We start from the raw sequence: 17,145 nt of genomic DNA on the forward strand, positions 1-17,145 counted from the left end.
GGAAGGTGATGTGGGAGGGAAACTGTCGTAATGGAGTAGTGTGGAAAAAGTGAATAAAAGACAATGGTAGTGAAGAGGCTTGTCTTGTAAGCCACAAATTGTTTTATTTGTGATGGATAGTGTAGCAGCTCTCATGTTAACCATAAATATGTAGCAGCTAATATGAAATAAAAATCATCCTGAAGGCCACAGGGAAATTTGTAGTTCTCAGAAAACATAGCAAGTCAAAATTGAAACCTGAGGCTCTCCATAGTCTTGAGTTGCTGGGGGACTTATGAATATTAATAGATGTCTTTCATTGGGGTAGGACTTGCGGCAATTAAAAGAACATCACTGCTGGAAGAAGCCCAGTGGATCATCTGTTCCTTCTGCATGGGACCTTGTCTATAAAGGTAAGTTTGGGGCTTGGGGCTTTTAAGTCAAAAAAACAAAGCAGAAAAAAACATAATAGGTGCCTTATTCAGCATCTGTTAAGTTTTTACAGCTATGTTGTGTAGCCTAAGGCCCCAATTTACCTTTACAGATGAGGTCCATGCAAGAACATAGATAATCTGACTGTGGCCTTGTCCTGACAGTGATGTCTTAAAGTTCCTTTCTTGAGGAGCCTTTAGGAAGAGGGGGAGGGACAGAAAAAAAATATGCTACCTCTTAGGGTGTTTGGAAGGCATGTAACATTAACTGGTAAGTATGATTTGCATCTTACTCTACTGAAATGGAGAGGCTACAGTAATTTAAACAATCGATAGATTTCAAATCAGGGAAATGGTTATTTTAAAACTGCATTAATATATTCCTGTGATCTATTATTCTTTTTACTACAGGAGTAAAGATCAGCAGCCTGCTTGGTAAAACGGGGAGTTTGGAGAAACTGCAGAGCTATTGGGAAGCGGGATCTTACTTGGGGGCCAGTGTGTTGGCTAATGACCATGTAAGAGTGATCCAGGCTTCAGAAAAGCTGTTTAAGCTAAAGGCACCAGCATGGTAAGGTTATAAATGAGATCATGTACATTGCTATGTACATGTAAAACATTGGAATCCTTTAGCTTTCACATTTGGCATTATATTTACTGACAAGAGACTGGTTTGGGGTTTTTTTAACAGATCTTGGTGACTGTGTATTGTTTCACTGTACTTTTACCTGGAGAAGGGACTCTCTTTCCCCTTTTGCCCTTATTCAGAAATAGATTCGCTATGGGTCTTAAATTTGGTGTCTGAGAAGGGCAGATTCACCATTGGCTCCATACTCTTCTGAGAGCAAGGGGAAAAGGAGGAGTTGCTTTATGGGCACCCTACTTCAGCGGTTACATTGCTGAAGAGAAGTGGTAGTGGAATGTGGGTTTAGTCAGAACTGCCTGAAAGTTTTTGGGATTGCAGACAGCTTGGCTAGAGAGGCATGGATAAACCTTGGAATACTGTTATCATTATTGCACATACCAGCTGTTTTAGGAACTTGAGCACAAATCAGCTGTATAGTGCAGGTTGCATCTCATTATGATTGAGAAGAATGCAGATTAAGTCCAGTTAACAAAAAGGTTATAAATCTAGGGTTAAAGGTTGTAAATCTAGGTTGTGTAGGAACAACCCTGTAGACTCACCAGCTCTTATGTAAAGGCCCAGAGATGTGTGCTCTGACAGCAGGCTCACAGCACTTGTTCTGCTTTGGATATAGGCAGCAACTAAGGACTGATCACCTACTGATCCTGTTAGCTGGGGAGAACCAAGACTCCTTTCTGACCAAAAAGATTGTCACTCTGCCAATTGAGAGAGTGCATATGTCTCAGCCTATGTATTTTTGCCTTTTTGCAAAGGCTAGAAAGTGTTTCCAAATGCTGATCAGAGGAGAATATATGTATTATAATATGTGTTATAATATGGAAATGTTAAACATCTATATCTGCATGACATAGGAAATTATCAAAATTAAAAACTGACCAAATATTTTATAAATGCTGTTTACAGCGTGTTTATCTGCAAGGTTTTCAATTTCTACTATGTGCATGTTTTACTGAGAAGCTGGATAGCACTCCCTGGAAGTCTCCTGGTAGAGTTTCCTGGAGTTTATGAATGCCTGGTTGTCAGGATTTTATGTACCAGTGCTTTTGGGGTTTAAGTCTGTTGATTAAACTCTGAATATACAGCACACTCATTTGTGCTTCAGGAAGTATTTCTTCTGTGAACAATTCCTTCCCAGTCTGTTGCCTGCTGTTCAGCAGAGCCTGCTTAATGCAAAGGGGAGTAGATATCCCCATGGCCTAAGAAGGGTGATTGGGAAATGCACAACTATGGAACTGTTCCCAAAATGCCCTCTAAGTTTACATTATACCTTCTTCCCTTGGCAACACTTCCATGAATAGTCTAATTGCAATAAGGTTGGAGCTGCAATAAATCCTCTTTAAGCATGTATATCTCATTGCTGTAACATTCATAAAAACTGCATAAGATTGTTTACAACTTCTCTTAAAAAACACCATGAGAAAGCAATGTTATGACGAGCTGCATAAATCAGCCCCAGAAAGTAGAACAGCAGAGAAAGGGATGAGCTGCATTTAGGGGAGACATTCAGTGCTGCTGTTGTCCTTCCCTAGCATGATCCCATCCTTTCATGGTTTAGGATACGAGACAGTATATGGGATCAGGAATATATGCAGGAAGGAGTGTCCCAGAACTCATTTTTATTTCAGGTTACTAATATAGCAGCTACATTGCCAGTTCTAAATGAGGAATTGCTATTACTAAAAGCAATCCTAGAGAACCAAAATCTGATTGGCTGCCTTGGTGTTGCAATGGTGAATGTTTCAGTTGTGATTAAAGGTAGAGATTTATTAGATTTATTGTTAGAGTTATTACCTACAGACTGTATTAAATTTACTGTCTGTGTATGCTTGGATGATCACAGGTACCTGAAGTCTATTGTAGAGACTATTTTGATATATCAGCATTTTAAGAAACTGACTCCAGAACAGCATATGGCCAAACAGGAACTTGTGGACTTCTGGATGGACTTCCTTGTTGAAGCCACAAAGACAGATGTGTCTGTAGTTCGATTTCCAGTAAGTGGTTGGTTTTTTGGCTTTGTTTTTGGATTGGTTTTGGGGCGGGTTTTGGGTTGTTTTTTTGGTGGGTTGGGTTTTTTTTGTTGGTTTTGGTTGGGTTGGTTTTTTTTTGTTTGTTTTTTGATAAAATGTAACACGAAGGAAATGAACACAAAACACCACTTGTTTTCAGGTGGCCAGGCAATAAACTGCTTGGCCAGAAGAAATGTATTTGGCCTGCGTATTAGATTAGGTTTTAATTGATTGCACATGGCTACAATGGGTTGGCATGGTGTGTTCCATGTGAAAATAATTAGGAAAAAAGTCAAGATAGAACTTAGCTGTTTGGTGTTTGCTACCAATGGGTATACTTCTAAAGCAAACCTTTGCAGTGTATTCCAAGTGGTACTGTATTAACTATATCAAGTTTTGAAGAAAAAATATTTAGCTTCATTCTAGCTCAGCAGGCTTTGCGTAACCTACTGCCAGTTAAACCTGTGCTCTGTTAGAGGTTGAAAATCAGCCCAAGCAGTCAAAAATGCATTGTTCCAACTAATAGAGAATGTATTTTAACAAGGTTAAACTCTAAGTGTGTATATATACTTTTCTTATTTATTCCGCAGTTTGCTGAATATTTTCTTTAGATGCCCTGGTGTTGAACAATGTCCTGAAAGTATTCTATAAAAAGATCTTTGTCCCCTGTTTGTATTAACTTTATATGTACGAGAAATAATGTCTTGGGTATTCCTTTTAGCTAACCATTAGCAAATGCAGTTTTGTATTTTAAATAGCAGTTGCAATTGCCTCCCAAATACTTGAAGTGCTTACTGGTTGTTTTGTGCAGTTCTTCTGGCTTCTGTGTGTAGATGGGATAATAAACCATAAGGAAGACTGGAGTGCTAAACAGCAACAGCTTGAGGCAGTAAAGTGAAAGCAGCAGGAGACTCTCTAGGGAGTCTGGTCCTCCTTCTCCAGGGAGAATGGGCATGAAGTTTTGCAGGGAAGCAAATAATATTTTGAAGCCTTTGGTTTTTTGCAAAAGACAAGGCCACGTTGTTCTTAGATTTTTAATGATCAAATGGCGCAATTAGATGTTTAAAATAGGCTCTGGCTTACAAAACTGTCCAAGTCAAATGGTTTGGGTTTTTGTTAATATTAAGAGACAAATTGAAGCTGATCACTGCAATAGCATAAGCCAAAAGATAAAACCAATGATGGCATAGTTTGATTGTTTGATTGCTGGAAGCTTTAAAGATCTTGAAGTAGTGCTGGCAGAACATTATTAAAGTGGTAGAGTGGCTGGCTTCATTTACTAAGTGGTTATGTTAGGCTAAATCTTGCTGCATTGCATCCCATCTCTTTTACATTATGGTTCTAGTTTGTTTCATTTATTCCAGGAAATCTTCTATAACCTTTAGCTGTCAGCGTCTTGCAGTGGTGTTTGTTGCTTTTGAGAAAATGATTTGATCTAAAGTTCACAATGGTCTAAATAAAAAGCAGTTTAGTCTAGCTCTAGGTTGGTGTGTTTTTGTGTTACCCAAATGCACTTCTACCAAAAGATGATGAAAGTATACCATGAATCCTGTTCACATGGGAGATGGTTCTTGAATGGCATTGTAAGAGAACGAATTGTGACAGAAGGATTTCAAAATCTGATAGTTGTCAGAGAAATAATTTAGAAAATTATGATATGTGCTAACAATTGACACATAATGGCCTTATATAAAAAACCTAAATTTAGCTGCCTTTTTAAAAATCTTAAGTTGCTGTCAACCATACTAAGCTAGCCCAGTACCTAAAATTTTACCTTTCATTCTGTTTCCCCTGTTTTTCCTCCTATGGTATGACTACAGAAATACTCTTAACAGATCTTAATAGCTTTTAAAGTTCTACATAATTTGTACTAATGCCTAAAAACTATTTTTTCTACAAGGTTTTAATATTAGAACCAACAAAAATCTATCAGCCCTCATATCTCTCCATCAACAGTGAAGCTGAAGAGAAGACCGTATCTATCTGGCATGTGCTGCCTGATGACAAGGTATACTGTGATGTCTGTAGTTGTAACTTTTTTCACAATTTAAAAGTATGCATGATAGATAAGGCATATAACATGTAAGCAGTTGCGACGAGTTATGGATTCTGCAAAGGAAAAAAGTTTTTTTAGTAGCACACAGGAAGATGCTGTGGATATATGTTTCCCTGCGTTTTTTGCTTTTATTTTTTAATATGGCATTCTTTTTTTCTCTTCTTTGTTTCTGCTGTTTTTCAATGGATCTTTTGTCCCTATAATTTTAAAACATAACTTCCAGCTACTTTCAGATTGTTTTAAAACAGTGTATAATATCCAAGTCTGTTGCGTAAGACTTCATAAGTAGTTTACAATACACTGTCATCATACAAATAATGTAGCATAAAATTACTTATACAAAGAGAACTATCTTCTCTCTGTACTTACATTATTGCTTGTCAGCTGCGGTAAATACTCTTAATATGAGAGTAATAGAGACTGGTGTCTTAGATAGGAGTGGAATGAATCGAAAGCCAGAGGAGTATTTGGCAGAAGGATAGATAGATGCTCTGAAGGTCTAGAAACTGGAAAAGCCGAGAAGTCCATATGTCAAGGTGTGAGATAGCCAGGCATATTTGGAAAGCAGCTTAGAAAATCTGGAGAAGCAAGAAGAGAGGAAAACCTAGAATGGCTATTGCATTCTGGGATGTTGAGGAAGCATAACATTGGTAAGAGTGAAGACAGGGAGGATGTTGTAGAATCTCAGAGAAGGACGGGAGCATGGAAACGTGGGGGAGAGTATATGAAGAGTGAATGGAGGCTGAGTGAGCTGGAGGCATAACAATGGAGATGGTGTGGTTTGTAAGAACTAGCACTGTTCATTCTTCCATGGCAGCATTTTGTTTGCCTGTGGATAGAACAGTGAAGACCTGTTTTTCAGCTAATCCATCTTTCAACTTTCATACTTGTAGGGTGTTAAAAGAGAAACATTTTTTGCATACCAAATATGTGAGGCCATACTGCTTAGAATTTTTGTTGTGAGTTCATGAGAAAATGTAAATGAACAGTAGCTGAAATAGTATATTTAGAGCACAAACTGAAATGTTTGCCTGGACCAATGAGTTTCTATTTACTTGTGATTTGTCCTGACTAATATTTTTCCAAGTAGGCTCAGCCTCTGAGAATAACATAAAAAATAAATTTATGCAATACTTGGACAAGAAAAATTTGCCATGCAGTAAATAATGATTTGTCCGTAGTACAGAGTAAACCTTGTTATTGTAAAGTATCTATTATGAATGTATTTCTGTATTCAGAATTTAGTCTGGTTTTTTGTTGGTGGTGGTTTGTGGGTTTGAGGGCGTTTTTTTATTAGGCAAAAGAGTGGGCTTGGTGTACTGGCCATACATGGCATCTTATTGCCATGACTACTTACGTTCTAGTTTGAGTTAACTTTACTTGAGCATGTGCACTCAAATTCCAGAAGTGGCATTTCTTGGTGCATTCATGTGTCTTTTACCTATTGGGATATTTTGCTTGATACTTTCAGTAATGGCCTCTTTCTTAGATGTGTCATTTGACTGCCCAGTCATCCCGCGAATGGGAGAAAGATTTGGATGTATTAGTCTGTACCTGTTTTGTATCAGTAGATAGGTATTTTGTCTTTGCAGAGTTTATAACCTTTGCTTTGTAGCAACTTCTGCTATCGTAATTCTGTTATTCCATTTTTAAAGTTTCATTATAGTATGTAATGCCCTTTCTCTCTCCTCCCTTCCTGATTTGGGAAGTGTATCTCTGTATTTCTGCAGATTAGATTGCTGCCCTAGTGTTAATCAGTAGCATTAGACAAAGTCAGTTTTAAATGCATTCCATTGTATTTTTGCTCTGGCCAGAATCCTTATTGTGGTGAGCTTATTCAGTAGCTCAGGATCTGATTGATACTCAGTGGAGGCATCCTTGCCCTGCAAGCCATAGTATCCATCAAAAGAACGTAATGGGCAATTTGGTAGTGACTCCTTCAGCTGTATAATTTTAGTCTGTTGTTGCAAGCTTGTCAAAGTCCTTAGAATCCATCAGAAACTTTACAGGGAGAAAAGAGACTAGAAAAAGTTGGAGACACCAGCTTCCTTTTCAACTGAATGCAACCAGTGCAATAGTTGTCTTTGATAGGAGATTTTTATGAAGGGAATTGATGTATTTATCTGTCAGCCCACTGCAAAGAGGAAGGCTCTTTCTTTGAGCCTTGCTAAGCTGAAAACAGGCATTTTAGGGACTGATTAGCAAGAAAAGACCACCCATCCCTACTGCAAGGGCAGGTTAGATGGGTTTGGAAGCTTCCTCAGCTATCCAGTGTCAGTCTACCTACCATAGCTCTGTCAGAGCTTAACCAGTTTGTACTTCAGCTTTCAGTTCTATTAAATTTCCAAAATTCAATCAGTGCTCTAAGAATAAGAATTGTGAATTACAAAGTGTATGAACTTCCTTTCATGCATGAAAAAGCTGAATTTCTGTTTTGAATCCAATCTGGAACTCAGTGGAGCCTGCAGCTGGCAATTTTTGTAATAAATAGGCAAATGACAGTCAATACCAGGATAAATAACATGGCCTCTTCCTTTTCTGTAGCTTTTTTAGCAGCACATTTCAACATTTATGCAGTGAATAATACCAAATTTAAAATAAACAAATGCTTATAAAATTCAGATAGCATTATATTTGTAGAGTGCAGGTTGCCTTGCAGTTCTCTAGTTTTAGCAGCCCTTTCTGCATGATGTTGGAGGAATGCAGCAGTGCTGTTTGCAAGTTTGAAATAGAACAGCCTGTGTCTCTCTTTCGCATTGTCTTCTCAATGCATTTTGAGTTTTGTTTTCGGTGTTTGGTGGTTTTTTTGCCTAACCAAAGAACAGATGCTGAATTTGGATAGCACGCCTGATATATTTACTCCAGTGTACTCAAAACTTGGCAAGATCATGAGGGACATAACTGTTATATTATTTCATTGCTTGAGAACTTTGTGTGGTAAATAAAAGATGTATGAATCTGTGAGAGATCAGTTGCATGTAGGTGACAGGTAAAACCCACAATACTTATGCTTCTTGTTCTGCTTCTTCAGCATTTCTGCCTGTCAGGATGTATATTTTAACTTATTTAGGTTTTAGATTATTCCCAACAGTGGGAATTGGACGAGTACCAATAGCAGAGCTCCGAACAGAGTTTCCAAGCATGGAAAATTGGAAAGTGGAAGAGCTTGTGTATGGAGGGAGGAGTGAAAGGCAGTGCACATACACCTTCCTTATTAGCACAGGGACTGAGTTGGTGATCTTTGTGCAAGAATAGTAGTTTCACAAACACTTCATACTAGCATCAGTTAGTACCTCCACTTCAAGATGCAATCCCACCTTTTATTAATATCGGGCTATTCTCCTGTCGCTGTTACCCCACTGGAGAAACCCTTCCCACGATTTAACATTGAAGAGATACTGGAGTTACCACTTTGTACTTTACAGTTATGATAGTGTGAAGCTTGTGCCTCAAGAAACATGTTTGCTTGTATATTTGGTGCATTGTGTTAGGCATTTTGTATTAACATCACAAACTTCACTGTGATTTGAGCAGGAAGGAAAGAATTACAGAGGAGGAGGAGAAAATTGATGTAGGAAGCCTTAAGGAAAGCTGTTATAGCTGAGAGAATTATTTCCACTATAATTTCCTGCACATTGTGCAGGGTTGTGCAACTATTTTGGCAGCGTATCAGTTCTGACTTCTGTATATTTCACTATTCATGAAACATTTTATAAGCTACACATTTTCGTATCTTCTTTTGGAATACATTTGATTACGTTTGTGTTTGACACTATGCCCTTACGTTATAAATTGCCTCTCAGCAAGAAATGTCTCCATTCCTTCTAATTGCTCAGGTCACTAAAATGCCAAATGAAATTCAGCTTTAGAAAGCAGAGGTTCTTCAAATACATTGCTCATTGTGGTGGGATCCCAAGGCTGCCAGGACTTTGACAGGGTGTAGTTCTGCCTTTTCCTGAAAGGAGAATGTTTGCATTAAAAGATACAAAAGGCTTCTGTTTCTTACAGTAAAGTTTTATTAGAACATAAACATACAGCAATACGACTGTCTACAAAGAGAGCTCAGTTCTGCTGAATGTGACAGACGTAAATTTAAAAGATCTGGAAACAAGTGAGGCCTAGCCTTTCTTTGTGTTTTCATAGGGTGGCTTCTTCCTTCAGCCTTGTTTGTTACTCAAGCTGCAATTAGGGGTTTTGTGCATCTTTCCTGCTCTCTTCTAGATTCCTAGGGAAATAGACTCCTTTGTTCAGACACCATTCTTTGGACACTTGGCCTTCAGATTTGCTCCTTCCATGAGCAATTCCTGCTTGTGGCTCTCTCTGCCTGGTCTTCCCACATGCTAGGGCATTGAGCATGCAGAGCAGGCTCTTGTTATTCTCAGAGGTGGATTTCTCCCCCCTGACATACATGCACTTTCCAGAGGGCCACATGTGACCCCAAGTTCAGCACCCAGACTAAGCTATACAGGCAGCCCTTCTGATCAGCTTTCTAAAATAATATATTATTTTGTATGCTTTCTAAAATAGTATATTGTGTTTGCAGAGGAAACAGTGAAGAAACAAACAACTGAAGACTTCTGTCTAGAACTTCTGTTGCTTTGGTTTTGGGTGGGGAAAAAAAATCCCGGAAAAATAGCTGTTAAAAAATAATAGGCAATTGTAATGCAAGCTTTTCTTTTTCCACCTCTGGAGTTTCAGTCTAGAAGATATGTCTACTAGTGCTTTGTTCATAAAGAGGAACGTTTTATTCATTTATTTTCTTCTGCATGTTACAGAAAGGTATCCACGAGTGGAACTTCAGTGCTGCTTCTATCAGGGGAGTAAGGTAAGTTGTTTCCCTTTCAGGTTTTGAAATGAAAAGAGTAATTGAATGAGTATTATATTAAGCTGCTGCTCTGGACCTTGGAGTTAGCAGATGCAGAACTATAGCAGAGTATTGCAGGTACTTTCACAGGTGCCCTGCTCTAAGTGAAGACCCAGGACTCTTATTCCAGGTTCAGAAACCACCACTTGCAGAGTTCCTTATGTAAAAATTAACAAACATAGCTTCTTGAATTAAAGAACTAATATTTCCTTAAAGTTGGTAGTTTCTCTATGCTAATTAAGATAACTACCAGTGTTTTATGTAATTTTACCTGAATTCTGTCATAGCCAGGAACTGCACAGCATATGTAAGCTGGGAAGTAACGTGTGGATGAGGAGCATATGAGGAACTGAACAAGATAAGGGTGTCCTGCAATATTCTAATTGCTTACCTGTTGTTGAGTTTTGGTGTGGGAGTGCACATTTGGGGTTTTTTTTTGTTTGCTTCTGTGTCTGTTTATGGATATGGCAGCAAAACTTTTTCAGAGAAGGCCCATAAGGAGAGGAGTCTGTCAATGCAGAGTGTTACTGTGAATCCCAAAGGTTCATGTGGAGTAGGTTAACATTGTTTAATAAATCATAGGATCAGGAATGATACGTGCAAGACTGGCTTAACTGGATTAGAATAGAACAATGTTCAAAGCCACCTTCCTTTTTGTCAGCACAGTTCCTTCTTTGGGACAGGGCTTGTGAGGTAATGACAAAGGAGGAAATTTTGCCATCTATTTGCTTGATTTCAGCAAAATATTTTCTGTCTGCTAGGGAGACTTCTAGGGAAAATTCTTCACTGGATTGTGTGCCATATTGTCAGTCGAGAGCAGCCAAATCTGAGCTACTGGGTCTGCTCTGCTAGCCCACGTTGAATCCTGTTTGGCAGGGTCCAGCTGTGCAATTTGTATCTTCTGGTAGTAAGAAAGTAGTGTTCTAGCACTGCTGTGACCTTTTTTGGATCAAGTCTTCATTGCAGTTGCGCCCCCCCCCCCCCCCCCAAGATTTATCTATTCTTTGGCATCCTGCAACTTTCCACTTTGGTTTTTGCTTTTAGTGTAGTTAAAAAAAAAAGTCCAGAAATCTTACATTTTTTTTTAAGTAGTCGTTGCTCTGTTCTATTAATAACTCTTCCATGCACACAAAGCTGTTGCTATGTCTGTAGGACATTTTTGCACAGATGGATGATTCTTTTTCTTTCCAAAAAGTAACTTAAAAAAATAAACTATCAATAGGCACAGAAATTCAATCCTGTGGGATTCAGCTTATTTTAGGCATAAATTGCAATGATACTTAGTTCAGTCTGGTTTGGGTTTTGGTTACAGTATGTTTTTGTGTGCTTCTAAAAAAAGACAAAAAAATCCCCAACTATTTATTGTCCTTTTTGGGTTTTTTCCTTCCCCGACCCCTTATTAAACCAAGCCATGGCCAGTACCATTTCTGTTGTATACTACTGCATTTGTTATTTAAACTGTCAGTTATCATTTAATTTGTCAGTTGAATTTCAAGTCTGTTCATCAGGACATGTCAAAAACAACTTGAAAGACTTGACAGTGAGCCAAGAGTCACTGTGAATTCTTAGAAAACTCTCTGGCTGCCTCCATGAGGAGCTGCAGGGGGAAATCTTTATCTTATGCAAGTTTAAAGCTGAATAAGACTTTTTCTTCTTCTTCCAAATATTTGCAAGCTTCTGATGACTTGATTTTTCAGTTTTTCACATTTTTTCCTATTTGTATGAAGGCAGGTATTCTTTTGAGTGGAACAGCCTTCAGAACCAAGCCTGCTTCTAATCTATTTTCATATCAAGACTATTTTTGGTTCCTTTGAAGCTCCTAGGCTTAAAGTGGTCTAGGAAGGGGGAGTTCCCAGCTTTATGAGGATTCTCAGCCTTTCTAGACTAGTAAGAGCCAGCTTTATAAGTGCAGCCTTAACGTACAAGGCAGGTCTTTGTACATCTTGAAGGCTTTTCCAACAAAAGCCTCCACAAATATTTACTACATAAGGAGAGAGCAGATCTGAAGAGACATGTAGCATTGAAATAGCTAATGCTTTTGGTAAATTCTTCAAGGAAGTGACTGAGTGCAGCACTGTGTGCTATGTAACACAGCAATAGGGCTTCTAGGCTTCACTAAACCAAAACCATTATGACTATATAAAGATGATAATATAATGAGCAAAAGAATGAGAACACGTATCAAAGCATGTGCAAATTAAGAGAAAGCTGGTAATGCAGACCCAGAGAAGCCCAAATATTAAGAACATATAATACCAGAAATATCCTGGCTTGCTGTGTTCTAGTTTCTAGTAATGCAGGCAGTCATACCGTTTAGTCTTGTTCACAAACACAAGTTCCCTCTTAACACCAAACAGGTTTATTGTACCAGCACTTAAGTTTCCCAGATTGCTGGTGCAATCAGTGCCTTATTTCATGAGTAATAGAGTTGAGCTCTCAAGAATTGCAAAGGGACTTGGAAAGCAAATAGCGCACTCTGAGCTGCACAGTGCTACATCACACCCTGTATGCAGGGAGTCACAGAAATTGGATTTAGCTTAACAAACTCATTGATTAGTGATTTGTGCACGGACGTAAGTAACTCTGCTTTTGTCATATGCTTTCTTGACCTCTTAAACACAAATGTTTGTGATCAAGCCAGACCAAAAAGTATTGTTAATCTTAAAGGCTTTATCAGAGTTTTTGGAACATGGCTGCTACCCTAAAGTGATTTGCATCTTAGGTTATCCAGAAAAGTTACTAGTGTTCTGCAGAGCTGACATCATATGAGCAAAAAGACACCAGCTTCATTTTTCCAATTTAAAAATAAAAAATAAAGTAGCAGGCTGAAGTTGCTAGGCTACAAGTTGGCTTTTTCTCAGCGTTCGGGACAAGCCCTGGATTATGAAATAACTGCTACTTGTGGTGTTCCTGTGGGAGAGTGCCTCAGAGGTCGTGCTGATGAATGTAGCGTTAGAAACAGTGAAAAAGTTGTATTCAGATCTGCACCCGGTTTTCTTTGTAGCTTAAGAACTGATAACAAGGATGTTTGTCTTCCATCCCAAGTTCTTGGAGCTTGGAATCTCATCAGACTGCTTAATTGTGACAGTGGGAGGTGTCTGTACTGCTACACTTCCAGAAAACAGACCAAAGTTCCACCGAGCTGCTTTTCTGTGGTTGCTGCCAATGCTCAACTGTTTTATCTGCTGCTTCATCAGCATGTATAAGCAAGCCATAGTTTACAGCATTTGCAGTATTTCTCCTTGGCTAAAGGGAGTTCTGGGTGCACACGAGCTGGGCACAAGGCCATGCTCCATCGTGCTTCCCTGGTTGTCTTCAGAATTTCACAAGTGCAGCATCAATTCTGCTGTGACCCAAGTCAGCGGGTATTGCGTGTGCTTGGGAACTGCCAGAATGAGGCATTTCCTGAGCAAATTATCCTGTCTCTTTTTATAACTTGGTGTTTTTCAGTCTTCCCTTTTTTTTTTCACTTTACCTTTTTTTTTCTCTTTTTTTCTTTCCAGGGAGGAAAGCAGCATTTAAGCAGTGTAAACGTTCACTTAAAGGCCTTAAATATTTATGAATTTGCCTGCCCTCTGTGTACACTGCACATTCTTACCCTTTTATTCATTGCTGTTAGTCAGTGGCTTCTGTGCACGTCAGGTTTAAACTGACAGTGTGTTCAGTAAAATGTTCAAACTCACCTGAAACTCACTTGAAATGAATGAGTCATTCTGTTAATATCAGTTACTCCATATCTGGAGAGTTTACCTGTATGCGTAAAAAAATGGAATTAAGAGCTAGTGTATAAACTGGGGATAGTGACTGTCTTCCCAGATGTGTACATTACTTAGCACTTACGAATTTTTCCTAACGTAAGAATGAGTCATCACCCCCAAAGGCAAATATTCTTATAATTGAGCTTTCTTTTCTCATAAGTAGCTTTATGAAAGGCAGGCCTCCCAGCTTGTCTAAAGAGCCATTTATCAGAACTTACAGGGCTATACCACAGAGTAATCTTAAAAAAAAGGCAAGGGTCAGACAACCACAGACCCCTATTAAAGATGGAAAATTACAAGTATTTCCTGATATTGAAAGAAAAAGCATTATCAAATAATCAATCCTTTGGTACAACATGAAATAAAATTATACTATATTGTGCTATAAATTCATTAAAAACATCATGGCTATCTTGATCCAGATAAGAGATTGATTTCACTAGGACTGTGGATTTTTTCTCGTGTCGTAAGAATGTCTTTGTTTCTCAAATACTGCAATATATTCTCTTGTAACACCCTAGCCATCTTTTTTTAATCTTTTCAAATATAGTAACAATAAATTATACTGCATAAGTTTGACACCTGACACTCAACATGTGACAAAGTTACAAGATTCAAATAATGCTTAATATTTTACATAAGAAGCACAGTAATATCATGCATATAAAACAGTTCTGGTGAATGTCTTTGCAAGTGCTGCAGCAGCCTACTTGGGTTAGAACACTGACAACTGTACCAGAGTTTGCATTCCTGCTGCTCTTCTGTTGAGGCATCTATGCACCCATAAGCAAATAGCATACATATTTCTTCATTATCTTTGTTCTGTTATAGCAAAGAAAAGTCAAAACTGAAGAAAGACATGGGTGGGCAAGGGTGGTAAAGTCATTCACCTCATTTATTGATGCTGACTTAATTTTAAAATTTTGGTACTAGTTCACAAGGAATTGATGGGAAATTTCTGTGTTCGGGGTTGAGATGTGGCTGATTTCTAAAGCAGGATGAACTCATGATTTGAGTTTGAAGTCCAGCTTTCTGACATGATCCTGAAACCATGTTTCATCTTGGCTGCAGGAGTGGAATTTAAGGGCTTTACCTAAGTGCTCTTAAGACAAAAATGACTCAGGTCGATGGAAATAATCCTATTACCTTATTTGCTCCTACTCATTCTTGTGCAATGTGTGGGCTACGGGGGCAAGCTGAATGATAGCAAACAACAGAATGGGAACTTTGGAGGACACAAGAGTGTAATTTTACAATAAGGAAAAGTTTCTTAGGTTTAACTTAGTGATTTCACATATTTAATGGATTGATCTGTGTGGTTTGACATAGCTGGTAGAAGTCCAAATGTATTTTTCTAACAACATGTTCGCTTGGCTGTTCTTTCAGCATTTCGAAGTTTGAAGAACGATGCTGTTTCCTATATGTGCTGCACAACTCGGATGACTTTCAAATCTATTTCTGCACAGAACTTCATTGCAGAAGGTGTGTCACTTGTTATTTCGGAAAAAAACATGGCCTGTGGTGTAGTTGCACGAAAAGCATGCACAAAAGGGACTGACTGTTTCAGAACTGTGGTGAAAGTTGATCTGAGCACCCTCAGAGATGACCATCTTTCAAGTGAAAGCTGCAGCGCCCTGGAGGTGTGAGGTTTGGAGGGTCAAGGTGCAAGCTCAGACAAATGTTAGAAACAAATATGATTACAAATTTAATTATTTTTTAACATACTTGTGGGATTATTTTTCTAATAATTGTCATGTTAATGTTTTGTACAAGTGTTCATTGCTCCCAGTCCAACAAAGCATCCTAAACTTAAAATGGACTTTCTGAAGTGGGAACATTTGGGATAACAAGGTCTGGTCAAGATTTCTCTTTTACTGTAACTAAAATTTTATTTATGATGATGAAGAATCACACACTTTATTTCCTTTATGTTAGCAACACGTTCATGTAAGTAATATTGTACCAGTATCCCTACAGGAAACTTGGCAAGGATTTATTGCACAAAATCAGGTGTGTCTCAGTTTCTCTATGCTGTGTTTCTGCTCCATAAGCTTGAGGGCTGTGGTCTTGAATTGATCCAGAAGGCATTTCCAGAAGAAATTTCTTGGGGTTTTGTGCTAAAAAAAGGGGTCAATTTTGCCAAAAATCACTGCAGTACTCCATGTTAACAGCTGTGGCCACCTCCCAGCCCAATCTTGAGCTTATTCTCGCATTCATTCTAGTTCATATAGGTTCTTTTATCATGTTCGCTCCCCTCCATATCTGAGCACTTCTTAGAAGACAAGTGAGCAATACCTTAGCATGACATATACTTGCATTCTTTCAAAGGGATAGAAGTCATATGTAACAGGTTTGGGGTTTTTTTTTATGGGCAGTTGTAAAATAGACCCCCTTTTCATTCAGACAAAAACTTGAAGCTAGCCTTCCTGCACACAAAAACTTCTCCCAATGTAAGCAAGATTTCTAGGCCTTTGTCAAGATGATTCAGTCTTTTCATTGGACATAAAGAAATGGTGGTATAGGATGAGAATTTTGCTGGATACATAGATTTTGAAGTACAAATTCCATTAATAATTTCAGACATCAAACTTGCCAGCAAATGAACTTTTACACTGAGTTTATACTTACTACACTTAAGTCCTCTTTTGGTTCATTCATTACTTGAGAGAGAAGCATTCTCTTTGTCCATATACTGTCTCAAGTGTGTGTTTGCCTTTTTTATTCCTTCTCTTTTCTTTTTCCCTTTTACAGGTTTTTTGACATGGTGAACAGTATCACTGAGGAAATAGGGAAGACTACAGAGGAAGGGGAATGTGACGGAGACTCTCTAGAGGTATGTTCTCCTTCCCCTCCACATCCCAGTGTACTAAGAATTTGGGGCTTCTAGTGTAGCATTTCACTGAAGGGAGTAAATTACTATTCGCTGGAGGAAGTTAGTCAAGTTATTGTTTACAAAATTTTATACTCTACTATTTATAAATTAATTACTCTTTTTAATGATCCTCATATCCAACATAGCTAAATCTCTTGTATTTCAGGTAGCATACTCACTTAAGAAGCTACTCAGATCTGGAATTCTCCAATCATGCTTATTGCAGAGTGGCTCTTGTAACAGTTACTTCAGGGTGTAATCATAGGCAGCATTAGCATCTGTTTAAATTTTAAAGACTGTTTGTTGTCTGTTTCATGCATCACTGGAATCGTGTGCACTTACATTGTTGGCAGATCATCTGTACAACAAGTAAAGATATAATTGTGGTAAAGGAAGGCTTGTCCCTGCTAGTTGCCATCTGTAGGCAAACATGGCAATGAACAGCAAACTCAAATCAGGTGATGATGTTGGTGCTGCTGAGAGCCTGTTTTATACCTTTACCCCATTAGCTCACCCTGAAGCTTAGGATG

The 17,145-nt window shown here is 38.4% G+C and overlaps 1 protein-coding gene across 2 annotated transcripts in view; it reads left to right on the plus strand.

The window, feature by feature from the left end:
• MAP3K5 (mitogen-activated protein kinase kinase kinase 5) overlaps positions 1-17,145 on the plus strand; it is a 105,664-nt gene that overhangs the window by 61,221 nt on the left and 27,298 nt on the right. For both annotated transcript variants that reach the window (XM_030489927.1, XM_030489928.1), the window contains exons 10-15: positions 822-981; positions 2,897-3,050; positions 4,966-5,073; positions 9,897-9,946; positions 15,130-15,225; positions 16,495-16,576. In XM_030489927.1, coding sequence (XP_030345787.1) covers positions 822-981; positions 2,897-3,050; positions 4,966-5,073; positions 9,897-9,946; positions 15,130-15,225; positions 16,495-16,576 — 650 coding nt within the window. The remainder of the gene's footprint in view (positions 1-821; positions 982-2,896; positions 3,051-4,965; positions 5,074-9,896; positions 9,947-15,129; positions 15,226-16,494; positions 16,577-17,145) is intronic.

This window comes from Strigops habroptila, chromosome 6 (genome assembly GCF_004027225.2).
Source record: "Strigops habroptila isolate Jane chromosome 6, bStrHab1.2.pri, whole genome shotgun sequence".
Classification (NCBI taxonomy): domain Eukaryota; kingdom Metazoa; phylum Chordata; class Aves; order Psittaciformes; family Psittacidae; genus Strigops; species Strigops habroptila.